This window comes from Dendrobates tinctorius, unplaced genomic scaffold, assembly GCF_039654945.1.
Source record: "Dendrobates tinctorius isolate UK_male_01 unplaced genomic scaffold, ASM3965494v1 ptg000119l, whole genome shotgun sequence".
Lineage (NCBI taxonomy): Eukaryota > Metazoa > Chordata > Amphibia > Anura > Dendrobatidae > Dendrobates > Dendrobates tinctorius.
In genome coordinates, this window is record NW_027361787.1 from 3,377,819 (window position 1) to 3,400,143 (window position 22,325).

The window sequence follows — 22,325 nt, forward strand, 5'->3', positions numbered from 1 at the left end:
ATTGAGCATGCATTTCACTTGTTAAAGACTAAACTTCAGACAGAAAGGCCCACAAACAAACAGCAACTGAAAACCACCGCAGTGAAGGCCTGGCAGAGCATCAAAAAGGAGGAATCACAGCGTCTGGTGATGTCCATGAGTTCAAGACTTCAGGCAGTCATTGCCAACAAAGGGTTTTCAACCAAGTACTAGAAATGAACATTTTATTTACAATTATTTAATCTGTCCAATTACTTTTGGTCCCTTTAAAAACAGGGTGGCAAATGTTAAGCAGCTGAAACTCCTAAACCCTTCATCCAATTTTAATGTGGATACCCTCAAATGAAAGCTGAAAGTCTGAACTTCAATTGCATCTGAATTGTTTTGTTTAAAATTCATTGTGGTAATGTCTAGAACCAAAATTAGAAAAATGTTGTCTCTGTCCAAATATATATGGACCTAACTGTAGGTTAATATTAAATAGTCTCCTGCTGACGCCTTTGGTGAGGACGATGAAACCCATAGAAATGAGAGGCTTGGAGAGTGAGTGTATATGTCACCTCACCCTATATACTGAGATGTGGGGTATATGTCACCTATCGACTAACCTTCAGGGGTGAAATATGGGTATAGTTTTACATTTGGAATTAATAAAGTTTGGTTTTATCCTTTTGTCAGCAATCATGAGGAATGACAAGAGACAAACCATTTAAGAAGATACAATTTTGGTTAAAACTATTCCAACATTATGAACATAAAAAGGCTTCTCCCCATGTGACATCTCTGATGTTTATTAACAGTTGATTTCCAAGTAAAAAATTAAGAAAATGAAAAAGGCTTCTCCTCTGCGTGACTGCTATGATGGCGATCAAGGAGCGCTTTCCAGGTAAAATATTTCCTACATTCTTAACAGGAAAAAGGCTTCTCCCCTGTGTGAGTTCTCTGGTGCTTAACACAAACTGATTTATTGCTAAAACATTTCCCACATTCTGAACATGAAAAAGGCTTCTCCCCTGTGTGAGTTCTTTGATGGGTAACAAAATATGATTTATGTGCAAAACATTTCCCACATTCTGAACATGAAAAAGGTTTCTCCCCTGTGTGAGTTCTCTTGTGCTTAATACAATCTGCCTTACTGTTAAAACCTTTCCCACATTCTGAACAGGAAAAAGGCTTCTCCCCTGTGTGAGTTCTCTGGTGGGTAACAAAATTTGATTTATGTGCAAAACATTTCCCACATTCTGAACATGAAAATGGTTTCTCCCCTGTGTGAGTTCTCTGGTGCTTAATACAATCTGATTTATTGTTCAACCATTTCCCACATTCTGAACAGGAAAAAGGCTTCTCCCCTGTGTGAGTTCTTTGGTGGGTAACAAAATATGATTTATGTGCAAAACATTTCCCACATTCTGAACATGAAAAAGGCTTCTCCCCTGTGTGAATTCTCTGGTGCTTAATACAATCTGATTTATTGTTAAAACATTTCCCACATTCTGAACAGGAAACAGGCTTCTCCCCTGTGTGAGTTCTTTGGTGGGTAACAAAATTTGATTTTTGTGCAAAATATTTCCCACATTCTGAACAGGAAAAAGGTTTCTCCCCTGTGTGAATTCTCTGGTGGGTAACAAAATTTGATTTCTGTGCAAAATATTTCCCACATTCTGAGCATGAAAATGGCTTCTTTGCTCTAGGAGCAGTTTGTTTTTTATTGCCTCTTTTGTGACTTTGATTTTCCTTAGTAGTCAGTAATGAATCAGAAGATGGGACCTGTTTCATAGGATCAGATGACATATCTTTGCTGTGAATGGATGATGATATATCTGGAGTAATGCCATTCACTTCAGCTGTATCTTGTAGGATCTGAAGATCATCATATTTAAAAACTGAAGATGTCAGCTGTCCCTCTGATCTCCTGGTACAGTCATCTGCTAAGTTAAAAAAAAACAATTATTTTTTATTAAAATATCCTTGAGTTTTACATTTTTGAACATTTCTACTTAAACTGTCCATAATAATGGCAAGCTATGTAAAAAACTTTATTGACCAAGACAATGAAAGTTCACACTGTAATTTAAATCGTTGGATGAACCAATAGTGTGTGGTGTTCAACTGTTTGTTCATTCTGCCTCCCAAATATTGAATAAAAAGAAACTAATCAATGTTACGTAGGTGAAAATACCAATTCTCATCTCACAAAAAACAAGTCCCCACTCAGGTCGATCATCTGTCAATGGAAAAACAGAGGTTCCCACACTATTAGTGGCTCAAAGGCTGTTGAAAAGCAACAAGGTTTCTATAAACCAATCCAGCAAAATCCGCTCTCACTTCTGAGTCTTGCAGTGTGCGCAAACAACATTTAGGATCCCTGTGTAACACATGCACAGGGAACTGTCAGAGCATCTACCGGCATGCTGGAGCTTACAGACTCTAAGAAGAGTTTTGCAGTGGCTGTTAAACAGGGACCTGCAGACACTAATCGTTTTTCTCCTGAGTGGCAGAAGACTACAACTCCCAGGGATCCTTGTTCCAGTGAGATGATAGAAGAAGGGAGGAGGAGGGACTTGAGGGAGGACGCTGAGGAGAAAGTGAAAGTAAAGAGGGAGAGGAGAGAAAACGTGGCTGCTGCTGCTGGTTATGAGAAACAGAGCGGTGTGGATCTTGATTCCCCTAAGTTGCAGAGTGTGGGGGACCCCGCGGAGATACCAGTGTTGCCGGAGAGAGCAAAGATCCAGAGAGTTCTGCCCGCACTCCCATCGGATAAAGGTCTAAATCCTGCAGCCCTCAGCTGGAGTCTAAAGAATCCTCTGATTGTTGGAGACACAGTGAGTGTTCTGCTGAGACTTGTGATACTATCAGCGCAACTTACAGTGAGTACACTGCAACCGAGACTATTGACAGCAACATTCATTTAAGTGCACCTACGTTTTCTACTTTGCGCGCCAACCTTCCTTTGCGCACCAACATCCGTGGCAACTGGGCCCCAACGGTCGAACTGAGTAAATGCAAAAGAGGGGGAATTGGGCAAGTTATATCTGCAGGGTTGGGGTTTAATTAGTCTTTGATGGGTATATGACTTTTATAGAGCACAGTAAATCGCATTGTATGTTTATTCCTGTAAATCCATTTTAATTCTGCTTCATAGCAATAAATCTGTTAAACTGTTTTAATCCTGCTTCCTGAGTGTGTTCCGAGCTGTGGCAGGGGTTTCCCGAATCAGCCCCTGGCAGAAGATAACTGTCCTTCTGCAGCCCAGAGACAGAGCTCCAATCAAGATTCGGGTGGAGGCACTGCGTACAAAAGAGGTGAGACCCCCCATAACACCCAGGGTACAGTGGTAGCCATAAAGGGGTGTTACACCTGTATTTAGCAATATTATAGTGAGAAGAATCCACTTAATTTGCGGTGTGTGTCTCCTGGAGCACAATCTGGGCACTATGTGCTGGGTAATAAAATGGCAAATGTGTAATTTTCACTCTCCAGCATCCACTGCGTGTTAATTCCCAGAAAGTGGCTGTGGAGTCAAAATATTCACTCCTCCTAAGGATTATAACCCTCAGTGAATTGATTTATAAAATGGAATCACTTTATGGGGATTTCGACTATTCTGGTTTTCTGTCACTTAGTTATATTAGGGCTTCTGCATATGGTGTGTCCAATCTCATCTGGGATCTGTTCCTTCTGTCCAGCTGGAGTAATCTGCTCCCTACTTCAGCCAATTGGAAAGTACCACACCCTACTAAAGCGCAAAGCACATGGCCGGAATCTGCCAGATACAGCGCTGTTCTCCTCTGGTTCAGTCCTCTGTGCTCAGCTTGCGGCTTGTGTATTTGTGTCCTGTTGTGACCGTGGCCCGTTTCCTGACTACTCTTGTGTCTTCTGATTCTGTATTCTGTCCTTCTGGTTCTGATCTAGCTACCTGACTATTCTTCTCGCCATCTAATACCACAGAATAGCAGGTAACACCATGGTCCAAGCCTAGGGGTCCCTGTGTAAGTCCAGATTCCATGTGAGGGTGTTAAAGGGCGATGAGCAAGGCAATCCTTGGGATATGGCAAGCAGAGAAGATAGAGCCAAGCATGTTCATGGTGGACATCTTTTGAGCTGCCAGGTGACCATGAACAGTGCTCCCAATACATTGTGTCTGCAAACTATTCCAGCAAGATCTGCATTCAAATAGCTAAATGGCGCTCCTTCCCTTCTGAACACTGCCATGTGCCCAGACAGTAGTGTACAACCGTATGTAGGGTATAGTGCGAAGCTGGAAAATAATTTCTAAGATCCATTTGTTTCCTATTATCCTTTGTGAAGAATTCCAAACTTACCACCACATAAAGTGACACACGTCAGATATTAATAATGGGGCCTGATTAGGAACTACTGAAATGATCTAACTCCACAGTCTTCATCAGTAATAAATGAGTAGCTAGTGGTGAAACCTCTCTGGTTTAATTAGAGTATGGGGCTCGGAGACTTCACAATCTATACTATCGTAAGCTCCAATATTTTCTGACAGATGAGTTTCAAGAAGAAATATTAGGCATTTAAAGAGAACTGTGTATAAGGCCGGTTTCACACGTCCTGATATTTCTGGTACCGGAGATGTCCATGTGTGTAATACTTGTGGCACATGTGTGACACCCGTGTGCCGCTCGTTTGCAGCATCAGTACCACAAGGACGGCCGGCAGGGAAGAAGCGCTACAGTACGCGCTGTTCCCCGGCGGCGGGTGCTGAAGACGCTCTCATCATTCTCCTCTGCTCTGCCGGCGGGGAGAATGATGAGAGTTATATTAAAGTCAGAATGATGACAGCAGGTGGGGGCTTTTGGGACTATTACTCCCATCAACCTACACCTGCTGCTGCTAAGAACAGTGACAGCAGGAGCGGATGATGGGAGTATTCCTCACCCACTGCCTGCGCTATAACTAAATAAATGAATGAAAAAAACGGCGTGGGTTCCCCTGTATTTTCTATAACCAGTCTGGAAAACTCACAACTTGGCGCTGCAACCCTCATCTGTCAGCTTCAGCAAGGCTGGTTATCAAGAATAGAGGGGTCCCCACACGTTTTTTTTATTATTTAAAGAAATAATTTAAAAAAAACAGCGTGGGGTCCTCATCATTTTTGATAAACAGCCTTGCTAAAGCTGACAACTGGGGGCTGGCATTCTCATGCTAGTAAGGGGCCATGGATATTGACCCCCAGCCTAAAAATAGCAGCCCACAGCTGCCCAGAAAAGGCATATCTATTAGTTGCGCCAATTCTGGCACTTTGCCCGGCTCTTCCCAATTGCCCTGTAGTGGTGGAGAGTGGGGTTCATATTTGTGGGGTTTATGTCACCCTTGTATTGTCAGGTGACATCAAGCCCACGACATAGTTATGGAGAGGTGTCTATAAGACACCTATCCATTACTAATATTATAGTTATATGGTGAATAAAGACAAAGCCAGAATAAAGTCTTTTATTAGAAATAAAACAAAACACAGTTTTTGTTTTTTATTTAAAGCTAACAGAGAATTCTCACGGTGATCTGCTGTGAAGTCACTTAGCTTGAACTGTGGTGACCTCATCACTGACTTTTTCCCATGGTCCTGAGGTCCATGCAGCAGCTCATTCACCAGTGGCTCTCAGCCTGGACGGTTGCATCTTGGCACCGTCCAGGTTGAAAACTAATTATCCCCCAGACCTGGATTACGGCGTGGGACAGAACGACAGACAAGTATGGTATATTGTTGTTTTTTATTTTTATTACAGGAGAACGAGGTCTTCGGTGGAAATAGGCGTTAGGTGAGTATAACTGTGTTTGTTATTTTTAATTAAAAAAGAAAAACCGTTTTGTTTTATTTCTAATAAAAGACTTTATTTTGGCTGTGTCTTTATTTACAATGTAGCTATGGGCTTAGGAATGGATAGACACCTTTCCATTACTAAGCCGTGGGCTTGATGTCACCTGACATTACAAGGGTGACATCAACCCCACAAATATGAACCCCACTTGCCACCGCTACAGGGCAAGTGGGAAGAGCCGGGCAAAGCATCAGAATTGGCGCATCTATTAGATGTGCCTTTTCTGGGCATCTGGGGGATGGTTATTGTTTAATCTGTATTTGTAGTTTTCAGTTAATGAGATTCTCATGCTTCGGGGTGGGTTGTGGGAGTGACTGTGACTTGGGCTGTGGGCAAGGCCTTATGTGTTGCTCTGTGTAAATATTCATCTGTATTGGCTTATGACACTGATCCTTCAGTGACCTGCCCCCTATTTTACATAAAAATAACATCCAGAAAAATGTCACTGGCGATGGCGGCACTTGCGCAGTAGGATCTATAAGTAAGCGATAGAGGCTACTGGACAGGCGCCGCCAGTGTCATTTGTAAAAAAATTTGTCTAAGCCTCATAATAGCCACAGTATTATAGGCATTATCAACAATAATATCAATGCTATTATATGTATTATGTAATAATGGGGGCAGGTCAGTGAGGGGTCAGCGACCTGTCATAAGCCAATATAGATAAATATGTAAATCAAAAAGAAAAAATAGAATGGCAATAAGAAACAGTCTACTTACTGGTGGAGTGGGTGGACTCTGAATCAGCAACACTTTGCAGGGTGAAAGCACGGTAGTAAAGGTGCTTGCTTGAAAAAGCACACATGAGACAATCCAAAAAATAAGGAAAAAAGCAGCACACTCCGTTTACAGGATCATAAAAAAAAACTGTCATTTATTTCAGAAAAGCATACATGGACAAGGTTCGTGAGGGCAGCATAAATGCAGGCAAGAAACAGGACTATGGCCTTTTCGTGCTGCTCTTTTCCTTATTTTTTGGAGATGAACATGTAATATGTAAGCACCACATAAAGCCACGCCCACAGGCTGCCCACAGCCCCACCCCAGAGCACGAGAGTCTCATTAACTGAAAAATACAAATAAAGATTAAACAACAACCACAAGACGAATTTCTTCACCAGGTATCATTGTAATCAGTGTAACGGTGCTGACCTGACAGTGTCTGTAGGTTACTGAGCACAATCCTGCTGACAGGGGCACTTTAAATTTCATAGAATCATAGAATCATAGAATCGTAGAGTTGGAAGGGACCTCCTGGGCCATCTGGTCCAACCCCCTGCTCAAAGCAGGATTCGCTAAATCATCCCAGTCAGATGTCTGTCCAGCCTCTGTTTGAAGACTTCCATTGAAGGAGAACTCACCACTTCTCGTGGCAGCCTGTTCCACTCATTGATCACTCTAACTGTCAAAAAGTTTTTTCTAATATCTAATCTGTGTCTCCTCCCATTCAGTTTCATCCCATTGCTTCTAGTCTTTCCTTGTGCAAATGAGAATAAAGTTGATCCTTCTAAATTTAGATCTTAGACATTTAGAAGAGGCAATGGAGAGCTTTTTTCAAGACTATCAGGGAGTTACAGACTCACATTAGGCAGGAAGGCCGATCCCACCACAATCAAACTATCATACAGAAGGAACAGGTTAAAAAAAATGACATAGAATAAAAAATATGTTACATCCCCAACAACGTCTGTACGAGGGGAGAACACTAAACCGGAGTTGCCCTCATTTATGGTGGACCATTGGAGCCACTATGAATCCTGAGCAGAAGAGTAGAGAAAGTATTAGCGCCCCCATTTCAGGAGAGATTGTGCAGTAATCTGAATTCCTCAGGATGGAAAATATAATGGAATTCATGACGTTTAGTAAATCTATGAAACCAGGGCTGGAGCCAACACATGTCCTGCAGGCGGGAATAAATGTATATTACAGCCATCAGCCACGCACAGCTTAGAGATATATCATGGCACAGTGTAATGTTTGTCCTGTAGTTTATCACAATCCTCCTTGAAGTTACCGTATTTTTTGGACTATAAGACGCACCTAGGATTTAGAGGAAGAAATTAGGAAAAAAACTGAAGCAAAAAATGTGGTCAATTCTGTACTTAATATCCCTTATCCTGGTATATATGGTCCCCTCACCCCCATTCTGATACACATTGCCCCCTCATACCTATCCTGGTATACAGGGCCCCCATCTCATCCTAGTATGCATGCCGCCTTATCTCGTCCTGGCATGCAGAGCCGCATGTCGTCCTGATATACAGGGCCCCCATCTCGTCCTAGTATGCATGGTGCCATCCCTATCCTGGTATGCCTGGTCCCATCCTTATCCTGGTATGCAGGGCCCCATCTCATCCTGGTATACGTGGCCCCATCTCGTCCTGGTATGCAGGGCCCCATCTCGTCCTGGTATGCAGGGCCCCATCTCGTCCTGGTATGCTGGGCCCCATCTCACCTGGTATGCAGGGCCCCAGCTCGTCCTGGTATGCAGGGCCCCATCCTTATAAGTGGCCCCCACCCCCATTCCTATCCTGGTATACATGGCCCCATCACAAAACATTAAAAAAACAAACCATTACACTTACCTACCCGGCGCTCCCTTACAGCGTACTGCTCCGGTGCCAGCAACTGCTGTATGCTTGTAAGAAGCGCTGAGAACAGTGAGAATTCATGAATATTCTTTTATCTTAAGTAGCGGCACATGTGACTGCCGGTAGCAGCAGGAAGCCGGAGGCTGACACTGTGTGCTACTGAAGAGAAATGAATACTCACTGCCCTTTGCGTGCACAGTCCTGGCAACTGTGCTCTGCTTGTGAGCAGCGCATGACGTCCCTGCCATGCGCTGCTTACAAGCTTATAGCAGTTGCTGGCAACGGAGCAGGACGCTGCGAGGGAGTGCGGGGTAGGTAAGTGTGGCGCCCCTGAGGGTTCAGTCGCCACAGAGGTACTTACCTCCCCCTGAGGTGTGGTACCCCACCATCCAGGTAAGGTGGAGACACCTGACCACGCTCCAACACCTGCACCCCACACCACAAAGTAGTGTAGCAAAGCACCTTCGGAGGCTCCCTGCTTGGAGTGTAGCATAGCACCCCTTGGTGGCTCCCTGCTTGGAACACGAAACGTGCTGGGAGGTGGATGGAATTTAGTTCACCTAAAAGAGCAGGAAGAGTTGAGTTCAGGCAGTCAGTCCTTGCACTCAGTCAGAGAGTGAGGATGTAGACGGACGGAGTGTGAGACAGAGAAGATCCCCAGGAGAGGGATGGAAGAAGGAAGTGCTGCAGTAGGCCACAGTGATCTGGGTCTGCTGGCACAGGAAAGAGAGAGAGAAAGGAAGCTTGATTCTCCATTGGGAAGAAGGATTAGCACGGAACGTGAGGAGAATAAGAGAACAAGGACCAGGGTTAGAGGAGAACCCTTTTCAAGTTCTAAGCGCAAGGCCGGGGTCCGGTCCCTGAGGTTTTACGGATACTAATGGTCCTGCAGCAGACACCGGAGGAATAGAAGTAGTGACCACTTTATTCCCACACAAGACTTGGGGGCACAACAGCAACATATTAGTGAGCCGGGACTCAGTAGCAAGGAGTCCCCGAAACAGGCTACAGCTGTCTGCCGTACATGTAGAGTTCATAGGAACATTTGACAGGAGTAACTCCAGTATAACTCAGTACTAGGAGTACTTCATTCTTAGGCGCTATAAGAGGAGACGTTCAGAAAAGGCACATATGTTGGCGGAGTGTTGGAAGGGAGTACTTCATCTTGCCTGGATGTTGGCTGAGCTCCTGACCCGGAGGGCACGGCACGGATGCGGGCACCTGTACCTGCAACAGACTGTGAGTAAAGCTTTGGAACTGCATGCCTGGTGTCCTCCACTTATTCCTGCACCAACCTGCCCAGCATGACTACATCTCTTGCGCCTGACACTACACCATCTAAGTGTCACTTCACCCACACTGCCCTGGGACTACAGCCCTGCCTGTGGAGGGCTATAACATCATTGCTGCACCACACCATCTGTCCCAGAGGATCTGTCTGCAGCGTCGGCTTACATCTCTATTGCCGAACACCACAGGTGGCGTCACGAATCACTTATAAACTTTCACCACCATAAGCACACTGAAACAACCCCCCTTTGTAATTGAGCCCCAGGGCCATGGACCAGGTCACTGCTGCCGTGACGACCCCCCGTTGAGAAGATCAACCGGCCCGGTACCGAGTACCCCACGGCCCTGGTGAGTGAGGGCGCTCCAAACTTGGCATCACGAACAGGATGACGAGACCTGATGCCATCGGATTCTGTGTGCCTGAGATTTGTTGGACTTAAAACTTTTGGAAATGTGCGGCAGACCTAATTTGGCAGACTGTAGGATGAATGCTAAAAATGGCCGCCAGCGTGGTGAAGAAGGGCGTGACACTATAGGTGGTCCTAAGAAAAGAGGGCGGACTGTCCTGGGCCTCCCCTGTCTGAACTTCTATACGACAGGAACATGGTCCACCCCCCGAGGGGTTCGTATACTGGCTTGGTATGGAGGAGTTGGAAGAAGACGCCGTCCCCCAAAAGGAGGAGCGGAAGCCAGTGGCGGGAAAAGAGCCGAAGCGGGAAGAACACCATGATGGATAGAGAGGAGAAGCCAGAGGAATGTGGGGAGGAAAAGCAGCTCGCCCCCAGGCCGCCCCTGCGGAGTATACGCCAGCTGAGATACCATCTGCAGTGCCCGTCGCCGCCTCAAAACAGATACTGCCACTGGATGAGGCCTGCCCGGAGGAGGTATATGAGGATCCCGGAACAGAATGGACAGGGTCCGTGTCCCCGCCCGGACCCGGCGCAGCCGCGCAGGCCTTTAACGATGGCTTTGGCCGAAACCAACCTTTCCCCGGCTCGGATCCAGCTGCAACCCGCTCCGCAGGCAACTCCGGGAGTAGCGGCCGCCGCTGTTTGCTGCCATGTACCTGCGCCGGGACCGGAGCCTCCTTGTCGGGAAGCGCAAGGTATGATTACCGCGCCTGACATGACCCTCGTGCTAGGAATGGCGCCAGTGACTAGGAATGGTCTGATTGCCCCCTGCCGACAACTCCAGGCCGCGGTGCCGCCTGCTGAGGTCCCGATGGACCTAGAAGAACAAAACTCGGCGGTACCGGCGATAACATTTGCTGAGTCGTTGGTGGCAGCAGGGGTACCATCGGCAATAGTTGACATGCCATCCCCGCAGGCAGTCGATGTTTCGGTCGCCCTTTCCTTTACCCCAACCACTACCAATCTCACCCCTTGGGAAGAGGAGTACCTGCGATCGGTAGGCCATCAGCAACAGGATGAGGACACCCAGAGCATCTCCCCTGGATGCAGCCCAAGCAACCAGCTTCCAGAACCCCAGAAGGGGACAACTAGCCATAATGTCGACTTAAACTAACTCTCATTACCCAGGAGGGTATTTGCAACGTTGTGCCTTCTTTTTGTTATCCTGTTTTTATTTTCTTGTTTTCTTCACAGTTGTTGCCCAGTTTGATTGGCAGCCTTTACACTTGTACTATGGAGATCATGGACGCTGAGTGATCCAGAACTGTAATTGTAAATAGTTTGCACCTCTATAGGTGCTTTCTCTTGGTTTTACAAAGGAACCTTGCCTTGAAATAAAGACTACCTCGTTATAAGGACATTTCCAGACACGTTGGCCGGACCAGTGTCTACCATTGCACTTACTAATGATGCTTAATATTTTTGACTAGAACCTAGATAGTGATAGAACAGATTTTATAGAGTTTCATTGAGAAAGAAATAATGTGTTACAATGTTTGAATAAAGATTGGATAAAGATATGCAGATGGTGAACAAGACACTAGCAGTTGTCACTTAAGGGTAAGAAGAAGAAAAGTAGAAAATGTGAAAAATGACAGAAAGGAAATGTGTTGCTAGAAAATGTGTTACTTGAATTGGTAGTGAGTTTGCTTTCATAGCACTTTAAATTAGGTAGCATAACTTTGAAATTAGATAGTTAAAAACTGTTTGCAACGTTCAAGAAACTGTGCCTCTCATATTGAGAAGATTAGATAAGAACTGTTTATTTTGCATTACAAAATTTTGTATGTTCCTGTATTGTCAACTTTGTTTTCCTTGCAGTCCGCGGACGTGCTGTTTATCAGGGGGTATGTTGCGCCCCTGAGGGTTCAGTCGCCACAGATGTACTGCACCTCTTCCTGAGGTGTGGTACCCCACCATCCAGGTAAGGTGGATACACCTGACCACGCTCCAACACCTGCACCCCACACCACAAAGTAGTGTAGCAAAGCACCTTCGGCGGCTCCCTGCTTGGAGAGTAGCATAGCACCCCTTGGTGGCTCCCTGCTTGGAACACAAAACGTGCTGGGAGGTGGGTGGAGTTTAGTTCACCTAAAAGAGCGGGAAGAGTTGAGTTCAGGCAGTCAGTCCTTGCACTCAGTCAGAGAGTGAGGATGTAGACGGACGGAGTGTGAGACAGAGAAGATCCCCAGGAGAGGGATGAAAGAAGGAAGTTCTGCAGCAGGCCACAGTGATCTGGGTCTGCTGGCACAGGAAAGAGAGAGAGAAAGGAAGCTTGATTCTCCATTGGGAAGAAGGATTAGCACGGAACGTGAGGAGAATAAGAGAACAAGGACCAGGGTTAGAGGAGAACCCTTTTTTAAGTTCTAAGCGCAAGGCTGGGGTCCGGTCCCCGAGGTTGTACGGATACTAATGGTCCTGCAGCAGACACCGGAGGAATAGAAGTTGTCACCACTTTATTCCCACACAAGACTTGGGGGCACAACAGCAACATATTAGTGAGCCGGGACTCAGCAAGGAGTCCCCGAAACAGGCTACAGCTGTCTGCAGTACAAGTAGAGTTCATAGGAACATTTGACAGGAGGAACTCCAGTGTAACTCGGTACTAGGACTACTTCATTCTTAGGCGCTATAAGAGGAGACGTTCAGAAAAGGCACATATGTTGGTGGAGTGTTGGAAGGGAGTACTTCATCTTGCCTGGATGTTGGCTGAGCTCCTGACCCGGAGGGCACGGCACGGATGCGGGCACCTGTACCTGCAACAGACTGTGAGTAAAGCTTTGGAACTGCATGCCTGGTGTCCTCCACTTATTCCTGCACCAACCTGCCCAGCATGACTACATCTCTTGCGCCTGACACTACACCATCTAAGTGTCACTTCACCCACACTGCCCTGGGACTACAGCCCTGCCTGTGGAGGGCTATAACATCATTGCTGCACCACACCATCTGTCCCAGCGGATCTGTCTGCAGCGTCGGCTTACATCTCTATTGCCGAACACCACAGGTGGCGTCACGAATCACTTATAAACTTTCACCACCATAAGCACACTGAAACAACCCCCCTTTGTAATTGAGCCCCAGGGCCATGGACCAGGTCACTGCTGCCGTGACGACCCCCCGTTGAGAAGATCAACCGGCCCGGTACCGAGTACCCCACGGCCCTGGTGAGTGAGGGCGCTCCAAACTTGGCATCACGAACAGGATGACGAGACCTGATGCCATCGGATTCTGTGTGCCTGAGATTTGTTGGACTTAAAACTTTTGGAAATGTGCGGCAGACCTAATTTGGCAGACTGTAGGATGAATGCTAAAAATGGCCGCCAGCGTGGTGAAGAAGGGCGTGACACTATAGGTGGTCCTAAGAAAAGAGGGCGGACTGTCCTGGGCCTCCCCTGTCTGAACTTCTATACGACAGGAACATGGTCCACCCCCCGAGGGGTTCGTATACTGGCTTGGTATGGAGGAGTTGGAAGAAGACGCCGTCCCCCAAAAGGAGGAGCGGAAGCCAGTGGCGGGAAAAGAGCCGAAGCGGGAAGAACACCAGAACACCATGATGGATAGAGAGGAGAAGCCAGAGGAATGTGGGGAGGAAAAGCAGCTCGCCCCCAGGCCGCCCCTGCGGAGTATACGCCAGCTGAGATACCATCTGCAGTGCCCGTCGCCGCCTCAAAACAGATACTGCCACTGGATGAGGCCTGCCCGGAGGAGGTATATGAGGATCCCGGAACAGAATGGACAGGGTCCGTGCCCCCGCCCGGACCCGGCGCAGCCGCGCAGGCCTTTACCGACGGCTTTGGCCGAAACCAACCTTTCCCCGGCTCGGATCCAGCTGCAACCCGCTCCGCAGGCAACTCCGGGAGTAGCGGCCGCCGCTGTTTGCTGCCATGTACCTGCGCCGGGACCGGAGCCTCCTTGTCGGGAAGCGCAAGGTATGATTACCGCGCATGACATGACCCTCGTGCTAGGAATGGCGCCAGTGACTAGGAATGGTCTGATTGCCCCCTGCCGACAACTCCAGGCCGCGGTGCCGCTCGCTGAGGTCCCGATGGACCTAGAAGAACAAAACTCGGTGGTACCGGCGATAACATTTGCTGAGTCGTTGGTGGCAGCAGGGGTACCATCGGCAATAGTTGACATGCCATCCCCGCAGGCAGTCGATGTTTCGGTCGCCCTTTCCTTTACCCCAACCACTACCAATCTCACCCCTTGGGAAGAGGAGTACCTGCGATCGGTAGGCCATCAGCAACAGGATGAGGACACCCAGAGCATCTCCCCTGGATGCAGCCCAAGCAACCAGCTTCCAGAACCCCAGAAGGGGACAACTAGCCATAATGTCGACTTAAACTAACTCTCATTACCCAGGAGGGTATTTGCAACGTTGTGCCTTCTTTTTGTTATCCTGTTTTTATTTTCTTGTTTTCTTCACAGTTGTTGCCCAGTTTGATTGGCAGCCTTTACACTTGTACTATGGAGATCATGGACGCTGAGTGATCCAGAACTGTAATTGTAAATAGTTTGCACCTCTATAGGTGCTTTCTCTTGGTTTTACAAAGGAACCTTGCCTTGAAATAAAGACTACCTCGTTATAAGGACATTTCCAGACACGTTGGCCAGACCAGTGTCTACCATTGCACTTACTAATGATGCTTAATATTTTTGACTAGAACCTAGATAGTGATAGAACAGATTTTATAGAGTTTCATTGAGAAAGAAATAATGTGTTACAATGTTTGAATAAAGATTGGATAAAGATATGCAGATGGTGAACCAGACACTAGCAGTTGTCACTTAAGGGTAAGAAGAAGAAAAGTAGAAAATGTGAAAAATGACAGAAAGGAAATGTGTTGCTAGAAAATGTGTTACTTGAATTGGTAGTGAGTTTGCTTTCATAGCACTTTAAATTAGGTAGCATAACTTTGAAATTAGATAGTTAAAAACTGTTTGCAACGTTCAAGAAACTGTGCCTCTCATATTGAGAAGATTAGATAAGAACTGTTTATTTTGCATTACAAAATTTTGTATGTTCCTGTATTGTCAACTTTGTTTTCCTTGCAGTCCGCGGACGTGCTGTTTATCGGGGGGTATGTTGCGCCCCTGAGGGTTCAGTCGCCACAGATGTACTGCACCTCTTCCTGAGGTGTGGTACCCCACCATCCAGGTAAGGTGGATACACCTGACCACGCTCCAACACCTGCACCCCACACCACAAAGTAGTGTAGCAAAGCACCTTCGGCGGCTCCCTGCTTGGAGAGTAGCATAGCACCCCTTGGTGGCTCCCTGCTTGGAAAACAAAACGTGCTGGGAGGTGGGTGGAGTTTAGTTCACCTAAAAGAGTGGGAAGAGTTGAGTTCAGGCAGTCAGTCCTTGCACTCAGTCAGAGAGTGAGGATGTAGACGGACGGAGTGTGAGACAGAGAAGATCCCCAGGAGAGGGATGAAAGAAGGAAGTTCTGCAGCAGGCCACAGTGATCTGGGTCTGCTGGCACAGGAAAGAGAGAGAGAAAGGAAGCTTGATTCTCCATTGGGAAGAAGGATTAGCACGGAACGTGAGGAGAATAAGAGAACAAGGACCAGGGTTAGAGGAGAACCCTTTTTTAAGTTCTAAGCGCAAGGCCGGGGTCCGGTCCCCGAGGTTGTACGGATACTAATGGTCCTGCAGCAGACACCGGAGGAATAAAAGTTGTCACCACTTTATTCCCACACAAGACTTGGGGGCACAACAGCAACATATTAGTGAGCCGGGACTCAGCAAGGAGTCCCCGAAACAGGCTACAGCTGTCTGCAGTACAAGTAGAGTTCATAGGAACATTTGACAGGAGGAACTCCAGTGTAACTCGGTACTAGGACTACTTCATTCTTAGGCGCTATAAGAGGAGACGTTCAGAAAAGGCACATATGTTGGTGGAGTGTTGGAAGGGAGTACTTCATCTTGCCTGGATGTTGGCTGAGCTCCTGACCCGGAGGACACGGCACGGATGCGGGCACCTGTACCTGCAACAGACTGTGAGTAAAGCTTTGGAACTGCATGCCTGGTGTCCTCCACTTATTCCTGCGACAACCTGCCCAGCACGACTACATCTCTTGCACCTGACACTACACCATCTAAGTGTCACTTCACTCACACTGCCCTGGGACTACAGCCCTGCCTGTGGAGGGCTATAACATCATTGCTGCACCACACTATCTGTCCCAGAGGATCTGTCTGCAGCGTCGGCTTACATCTCTTTTGCCGAACACCACAGGTGGCGTCACGAATCACTTATAAACTTTCACCACCATAAGCACACTGAAACAACCCCCCTTTGTAATAGAGCCCCAGGGCCACGGACCGGGTCACTGCTGCCGTGATGACCCCCCGTTGAAAAGATGAACCGGCCCGGTACCGAGTACCCCACGGCCCTGGTGAGTGAGGGCGCTCCATAAGTGTAAAGGTTTGATTTTTAATGTTTTCTGATGGGGCCATGTATACCAGTATTGGGATGGGCATGTGGGCCAATTATAAGGATGGTGTCATGCATACCAGGACTGGGGTTGGGGGCTAATCATATCAAGATTCTATGATTAAAGAGAAATGAATATTCATTGCCCTCCAAGCCCATGGGCGTGGAATGCATTGAATATTAATTTCTCTTTACCAGCGGGAACAGGAGTTAGCCGCAGCCACCGGCTCTAGCCTCCTGTGACCCGCTGCTCCGCCGATGCTGTTCCCCCACCTCCCCTCCACAGCCAGAGCCGGTACATCCGAACAATAAGACACCCCCCATTTTCCTCCACATTTTTGAAGGAAAACAGTGCGTCTTATAGTCCGAAAAATACGGTAGTTTTAACACAAATTGAAAAGTCAGGATAAAGGGAAACTCTGCTCTTATTGCACAGAAATTCACACTTGGCCTCACTGCACATTTACTGTTGTCGCTCATAAAAGGGAAGTTTGGCCAGAAAGACTGGACCTGGTCTTGTATGGACCATGAGACATTCAGCAGCACAGAAGGGAGAGAAGAGTCATCCGATAAGATCTCAGGGATCTAGGAAGCCAACAGCATCATTACCCTCCGCTTTCTCTTACAGACCCATCATAATATTTTTCTTTAAGTGATATCCTAACCTGTCAGCACATTCTACGTACGCTGTCATTTGGCTTTATAGTTACAGATCAGGGCAGGTAACGGTCAGCGTCTCCTAATCCCAGGGGGTAGGTGGATACTCCAGGTTGTAAGTTCTATAGAAAAGAGCTTTCAATGCCCAAAGTCATTTGAACAGTTTTGGGTGGAGGAGAATGTTGTGGTCTAGAGGCAAAATGGTGATCATGATAATACGGCCGGACTACACCACCGATAAAGCAGATACAGCCGGTGACCGAGAATAATCTGTGACTTCTCTGCATTCAGTGGTTACTACTCACCTGGGTAGTCATATATGGGAATCTCCTCTTTACACCGCTCATCACCCCTCACATATGTCTCTGTAGTATTAATATGGGTCAGATCTTCACCCTGAAACAAATATTGTAAGAGTCACAGACAGATAGAGAAGTCCCATCTACGATCAGCTCTAATCCTGCCATCTCCACCATTCTCATTACACAAGTATAAAACATATAAACCTGGTGGATAAAACAAGACTGAGCACAAGACCTTCACAGCCGTCTACACATCATAGGGGAGATCTCCTGACACCTTCTCTCCATCTACCTGATGATCCTGAGGAGCACTGGGATCTTGTTTACAGTCCTGTGGAAGAAGAGGACGGGGACATCTCTCTGGTGTTGTCCTCTTACTGGATAGATCTGGAGGAAACACATACAGGGACTGAATTCATTCTCTACATACAGATAATTATAGGCCGTGTGTATTTAGTCCTGTCTATTACCTGGTGATGTGATGGGCTGGGGAACCTCCATTATGACGTTCTTGTACAGATCTTTGTGTCCTTCTAAATACTCCCACTCCTCCATGGAGAAATAGACAGCGACATCCTGACACCTTATAGGAACCTGACACATACAATGATACCATCATCCCCCCGATCCCTTCCTAGTGTTACTGTATAATGTCCCAGCATTCCCAGCAGTGTCACCTCTCCAGTCAGCAGCTCCATCATCTTGTAGGTGAGTTCTAGGATCTTCTGGTCATTGACGTCCTCATGGATCAGGGGGAGAGTTGGAGGCCCCGTGATTGGGCTCAGGGGTCTTCCCCATCCCTCAGACACAGGGTCCTGACAGCGATCACTAGAGGTCTTCTTCACCACTGTGTAATCCTGGTTATGGAGAGACACATTAATAAATCTCACTACAGACATTTCCTGAGTCCTCACCTCTCCAGTTCTGTCCATCTGTTATTCCCATAGATAAGAATGATGTAATGTGACGTCATCAGAATCTCTCACCTCTCCAGTGAGACGGAAGAGGATCTCTAGGGTGAGGTGTAATATCCTCTCCGCCATCTTGTCTCTGTCCATATCCATCCTTGATGGGTAAATCAGGAAAATTCTCTTCTGTAGAAGATCTTCACTGAGAGGATCCGATATTGTAGAGACCTGAATGAGAAGAAGATGATCCGATGTAACAACATAAGAATCCTGTGTAATAATACAATTACTGGAGATAATAAGGGAAACATATGAGGAGATTTATTATCTTACAGGGTTTAGTTTTCTTCCCTGACATCTACTAATAAAACCTATATATTTAGGCCACAGACAACAAGCAGTTTCCTCCTCGGAGTCGGCAGCTGAACACGTTCCTCATAGACTCATCTTCCATAACGCTAATTCTCGTCTCATTACGACACTGGAATCGGCATTACCAATACTGCAGGAGATATTCATTACACGTGATGTAATAACGTGCAGGAGGAATATACGTCACCACAGAGCAGGCAGACCCACAGTAAAAGGGGAGGTTTATTTACAGGGAGAATATCTGGTGAACATATAATGTAACAGAGAAAATGCTGTAACAGGTGATAACAGAGACTGGAGAAATAACAGAAGTGTAAAACAACAGACAGTTATTCTCTTATGGGGATGAAACTTATCAGTTCCTGGAGATATTGCTTGTAGAGATCACTCTTCTCCCACGTAGGCACCCAGGCACCAGGGGTGCTTGATGTCGTCTGTCTCTGGGGTCCTAGGTATAGTCCAACTGGCGTATGGGGGGTTAACGTGAGAGCGCAAGGGGTGTGCGGATGGTGGTATCCCCCTGTATGCAAGGTTTCTCCCTCTGCTGCGGCAGCGGCGTTCCCTCAACAGGGTCAGGGGCTCTGCCTGCGACAGTCTCTCTTGGCAGGTCAGTGTCACGTTATCGTATGTTCCTCGGTCACAGGGAAGCGTCTCAGGATGAAGCAGCGCCTCACTGCAGGGGAGCCTCTTGTCAGTACATCCAGTCTGTCGGTGTGAGATAGTCTCTAACAGGAGGTGAGCGACCAGCCCTCCAAGAGGTGTAGGGACAGGCTTCTCGTACTCAGTGCTCAGCACCTGTGTCTGCGGTCCCTCAGTGTTCAGTCGCTGCGCCTGTCTCCTGTCCTCTCCTCTGTCAGCGTCCTCTCTGCTCCCGTCCATGCACTGCTCTGCTGAAAGCGCGCCCAATTCTCCCACTCTCCGTCATGTCCTCTTCCTGTTCCTGGTACTCGCGCAGTCCCCTAAAGCATCCCCCGGGGAACCTAATGCCCTGCTCGATGGTTCTGGGCACGGAGCTAGGAAGGCAACTCCCCCTCGGCTACTTCGGTGCTTCACCCCCTTACATTGACATGAGAAATAACTACATCATGATGAGGACAACTTCTTCATCTTCTACTGCGGCTCTAGAAACATATTTGTCCAGAGTCGGTCACTGCCTCCATCCCCACCGGCAGTCTATATGAAGGTTTCCCGTCTTCCCCGCACTCGAATCTTCTATCACGTTAGATCTCAGCTCTGAGTCACACACAGAAGTTTGAGGCTTTTAGAAAAGATTTTTTGTTTCCACAATAAACACGGACAGAAATGATCTGATCCCAAAGTCTCCATGTACAGTGATTTATGGGGATTATTTCTGGCCTTAGGCTTTCCTATATTACAGGAAAAACTCCAGAAAAAGCCGATATTAAAATGTTTCTAAAGAAAATTGGATCCAACAATTCTTGTAAGAAGAAAAAAATAAGCAAAAAGCAGAAGACACAATTTATAATTTTTAATATGTTAAACATTTATTAAAAAGAAATTAATCTTTTTGGGCCCAGAACATAGATGTACACCGCAGGGACGGCACAGATGAGGCTTCAACAAAAACCCTGACAGTATAACCACTTGCTGCTGTGAAAAGCAAACATGACATCTAAGAAGGTGTGACAGAGTTTGGCTGAATGACCCCCGCCTCCAAGTACTCGATAGTATGGGGCGGCCTAGTTACTCCGATACTTACATGCCTAATAACGGGGTCTGGGCTGCAATGTATGAAGGTCTATTAGGCCGGGCCAGAGGCAGCGCCCAATAAGTTACCTTATAACGCCCCCTTACACATTAGGCTAAAGTTCCATGAAAGCACTGATTTCGGGGGGTTTGGCCGACCATATAATGTATTTGGGGGCCTCCCGACAGATGATGTCAGGGCAGAGAAGGATCCGGCATCCTGAATTTCAGAGGATAATCCGTTTGTTCTTCCTGTAGATAATCCTCCTCTAGAGGAGTCTGGAGGCGACTCTCTCATACAGACCACAGGAAAGCTGGAATATTTGTGTGTATGGGGGAGTCGGGAGAGATCGCCGTCTGCCAAATGACCGATCAGCCAACTCTGATCTCATGTGTATGGGGCCGTTAGTATTACACTGACAGGCAGTGATGATACACGGCACTACAGTAGTACAGGGCATCACCGGAGCCATCAGAGGCTTGTATGTTGTATGATCGCACTGATCAGAGGGGTTTAAAAAAGGGTTAAAGTGGAAAATATATCACAGTTTCAGTAACAAGAAATATCCGTCACTATATGGAAAGCAGAGTCACTGCACAATGTTAGTTACATCACGTCCATAACTACTTTATTATACTCTATTATCCTGTACACAGTGGTGTAGATAGAAATCACAGATCCCACAGCAATAGCTGGAATTGGACCCTCCAACATAATGGAAAAAAAATCTCTCTCTCTATCTATATACACTGTTCAAAAAAATAAAGGGAACACAAACAACAGAATATAACTCCAAGTAAATCAAACTTCTGTGAAATCAAACTGTCCACTTAGGAAGCAACACTGATTGACAATCAATTTCACATGCTGTTGTGCAAATGGAATAGACAACAGATGGAAATTATTGGCAATTATCAAGACACCCTCAATAAAGGAGTGGTTCAGCAGGTGGGGACCACAGACCACATCTCAGTACCAATGCTTCTGGCTGATGTTTTGGTCACTTTTGAATGTTGGTTGTGCTTTCACACTCGTGGTAGCATGAGACGGCCTCTACAACCCACACAAGTGGCTCAGGTAGTGCAGCTCATCCAGGATGGCACATCAATGCGAGCTGTGGCAAGAAGGTTTGCTGTGTTTGTCAGCGTAGTGTCCAGAGGCTGGAGTCGCTACCAGGAGACAGGCCAGTACACCAGGAGATGTGGAGGGGCCCATAGGAGGGCAACAACCCAGCAGCAGGACCGCTACCTCCACCTTTGTGCAAGGAGGAACAGGAGGAGCACTGCCAGAGACCTGCAAAATGACCTCCAACAGGCCACAAATGTTCATGTGTCTGCACAAATGGTTAGAAACTGATTCCATGAGGATGGTCTGAGGGCCCGACGTCCACAGATGGGGGTTGTGCTCACAGCCCAACACCGTACAGGACACTTGGCATTTGTCACAGATCACCAGGATTGGCAAATTCACCACTGGCGCCCTGTGCTCTTCACAGATGAAAGCAGGTTCACACTGAGCACATGTGACAGACGTGACAGAGTCTGGAGATGCCGTGGAGAGCGATCTGCTGCCTGCAACATCCTTCAGCATGACCGGTTTGGCAGTGGTCAGTAATGGTGTGGGGTGGCATTTCTTTGGAGGCCGCACGATGTTGGGCTGTGAGCACAACCCCCATGGAGACACAATTGTGCCTTTACCTGGAGATAAATTCCCAGTGGGGGCAATTTCCAAAATGCAATAACTTAAGTGGGGAATTCAGCTCTTTTCGCACTTAAGGGATCTGTATATGGAGTCTACAAACTACAGTGGGGAAAATAAGG

The 22,325-nt window shown here is 47.0% G+C and overlaps 1 protein-coding gene across 2 annotated transcripts; it reads right to left on the bottom strand.

Moving 5' to 3' along the window:
- Positions 1-400: 400 nt before the first annotated feature.
- Positions 401-18,097, bottom strand: LOC141101525 (uncharacterized). Of its 2 annotated transcripts, none has more exons than XM_073590649.1 (4): positions 17,988-18,097; positions 17,810-17,904; positions 17,521-17,611; positions 401-1,904 (listed from the first exon to the last, which is right to left on the bottom strand). In XM_073590649.1, the coding sequence occupies exons 1-4, from the start codon at positions 18,070-18,072 to the stop codon at positions 886-888; spliced, it is 1,290 nt and encodes a 429-aa protein (XP_073446750.1). In that variant the 5' UTR covers positions 18,073-18,097; the 3' UTR covers positions 401-885. The 2 variants fall into 2 exon arrangements, with proteins under 2 accessions (XP_073446750.1, XP_073446749.1); XM_073590648.1 differs by having other exon boundaries at positions 401-1,907.
- Between the last annotated feature and the right edge of the window lie 4,228 nt (positions 18,098-22,325).